The 2362-nt window shown below is 39.1% G+C and overlaps 1 protein-coding gene across 1 annotated transcript; it reads right to left on the bottom strand.

The window, feature by feature from the left end:
• Positions 1–413: 413 nt before the first annotated feature.
• On the bottom strand, positions 414–1418 carry LOC125299557 (trace amine-associated receptor 13c-like). Its single transcript, XM_048250884.1, has one exon. It carries the CDS (start codon positions 1416–1418, stop codon positions 414–416), a length of 1005 nt encoding a protein of 334 aa, XP_048106841.1.
• Between the last annotated feature and the right edge of the window lie 944 nt (positions 1419–2362).

The raw sequence follows: 2362 nt of genomic DNA on the forward strand, positions 1-2362 counted from the left end.
TGCTACCCAATATGACACTATCAAGGCCAACAACCCACCCTCTGGAATCAATGTGAGGTGGTTAACTGGTTTGGGCTTGTGTTCACAATTTGGTCCCCCTCACTTTTAAAATATCTAGGCCAACAACCCCCCCTCTTGATTCTTGCAGCCCCGGCTGACAAAGGAAAGAAAAGAATAAAACCTGGCCAAACCAAATTTAAAGAAGGCAAACACCAATTGGAGGTGGTTTCACACACACACTTCACAGTGTAGTACCGCATACTAAGATAGAATGACAATCCATGTGGAGCAAAAGCTCAATTCACACAAAATAAGGGTCAACAGCAATGAAAGAAATAATGGAGAAAGTATATGGAGAAAAAAGATAAATCTTTTTGCAAATGTCTGAAGAGACACAACTCTTGTCAAGGGACTCAGTTACTTGAGAGAACATTTATCAGTGAGGAGTCAGTCCTACATATTCTAAATGTGAGAATTAATTTCATACTTTTTTGAAACCAAGAATAGAACAAGGCATAAATGATGGGGTTGATAGTAGAATTAAGGAAAAATAGTGTTAACATGGTATTTACCACACTGTCATATGATTGGGCTAACACATCAAATAGTAACATACAAACATAATAAGGTATTAAACATATCAAAAACACTGATACAAGAATTCCAAGGACTTTGGCAGCTTTCCTCTCCAATCTCATTGAGTCGCCATTGTTCTGGACATCCAGTCGTTTCTGGTTCTTGAGAGCAGCTCTGATTAAGACTGCGTGCCTTCTTGCAATAAAAAATACTTTTAGGTACAGAATTATGATAGCGGCACACGGTAAAATAAACACAACAACAAGATCAACAGTAGACCACACTTCATCCACAAATGGAAGGCATCTATCTGGACATTTGTTTCTGAAGTACCCATTAGAGTAAAGAAGTGCACAGTTGTAAAACAGTGACACAATCCAAATGAGTATTGTTATAATGAATGATACAGACAGCGATACCTTTTTGGAATAGAGGAAAGGATTGCTTAAGGCAAAGCAACGGTCAACAGCAATGAAAGAAATATTGTATACAGAGACAAATGTCAACTGGAAATTAATCGTATTGTACAAGGCACAAAATGTTGAACCAAACAGTGAACACGACTCAATCAAAATCATTGAATGCACTGGCATTACAAATAAACCTACAAAACAGTCAGAAATGGCCAGTGAGACAATAAGGATATTTGTTGGTGTATGGAGTTGTTTAAAATGATAGACAGCAGTTATAACCAGAAGGTTCCCACACACAGTACATATCACCACAGCTGCAGCAAACACATACATCGAAACATAAGCTGCCATAGAAGAGTATATTTTTGAACAGGTTGAGTTAATGGACTTCAGGCAATCACCTGTGTAGTTGATGTTGTGAAGATTCATTGATGCCAAGGATTTTTTTGTGGAAAATGTAACAAAAATGGGGTCTTATAGCAGTGGGGCTATAATCAGTCTTATCCACAGAATGGAGTTAAAAAGATGTCCTTGAGATGTTGAACCAGAGTCTTATACAGTAGCAGTGGGGCTATGATCTTTCATATCCACAGAATGGAGTTAAAAAGATTTCCTTGAAGTGTTGAACCAGCTTGACCTTTTATAGAGACCACCAGATCAACGTCCTTTGTTCACGTGATGTGTCATTTCAAGCTACACAGAACTGTGCCAAAGAAGTCAACATGGAATTGAAGAACATTCTTACATCATCCTTACACGCGCACACATACACACACACATGCAAACACACTCACATCCACAGACACACACACACACACACCCACATGTACAGACATGCGCACACACATAAACACACAGACACACACATATGCACGCACACATACACGCACGCACAGACACAAACACACACACATCCACATACACACACACATAAACACACACACATACGCACGCACACACAAGCACACATCTACACACACACAGGCACGCACATACTATCAATATCGGCAATTATAACTGCCTATACATAATTACAAATTCAGTAAAGGAAAACTGAATATTCATCATTTTATGCTGCATTTCCAGTATTGGCCTTATATAGTTTGTCCACCAGATGGCGCAGCGTCTTGCTGTAAGACACATATGCCTTACCAGAGAATGTCTAATAAGATTTCAAATGCCAAAAATCCTTGCTGTATGTGGTCTCGGAATCGCCAATATTACGACTACATTGCCCAATTTTAGATAAAGTGTAAAAGTAACCAGTGGGTATTGTATGACTCTAGTGAATCTGGTGTGACCCACTATTAAACTGGTGCTCCTGCATAGCATGTCTCCCCAACATATAATCATGTCATGCGTGACATTGGTTC

The sequence above is a fragment of the Alosa alosa genome, chromosome 8 (genome assembly GCF_017589495.1).
Source record: "Alosa alosa isolate M-15738 ecotype Scorff River chromosome 8, AALO_Geno_1.1, whole genome shotgun sequence".
In the NCBI taxonomy this organism is placed as follows: domain Eukaryota; kingdom Metazoa; phylum Chordata; class Actinopteri; order Clupeiformes; family Clupeidae; genus Alosa; species Alosa alosa.

Bases quoted from the DNA above. Each gene is read 5' to 3' on its own strand.
- LOC125299557 (XM_048250884.1), bottom strand. From the start codon at position 1,418: ATGAATCTTCACAACATCAACTACACAGGTGATTGCCTGAAGTCCATT.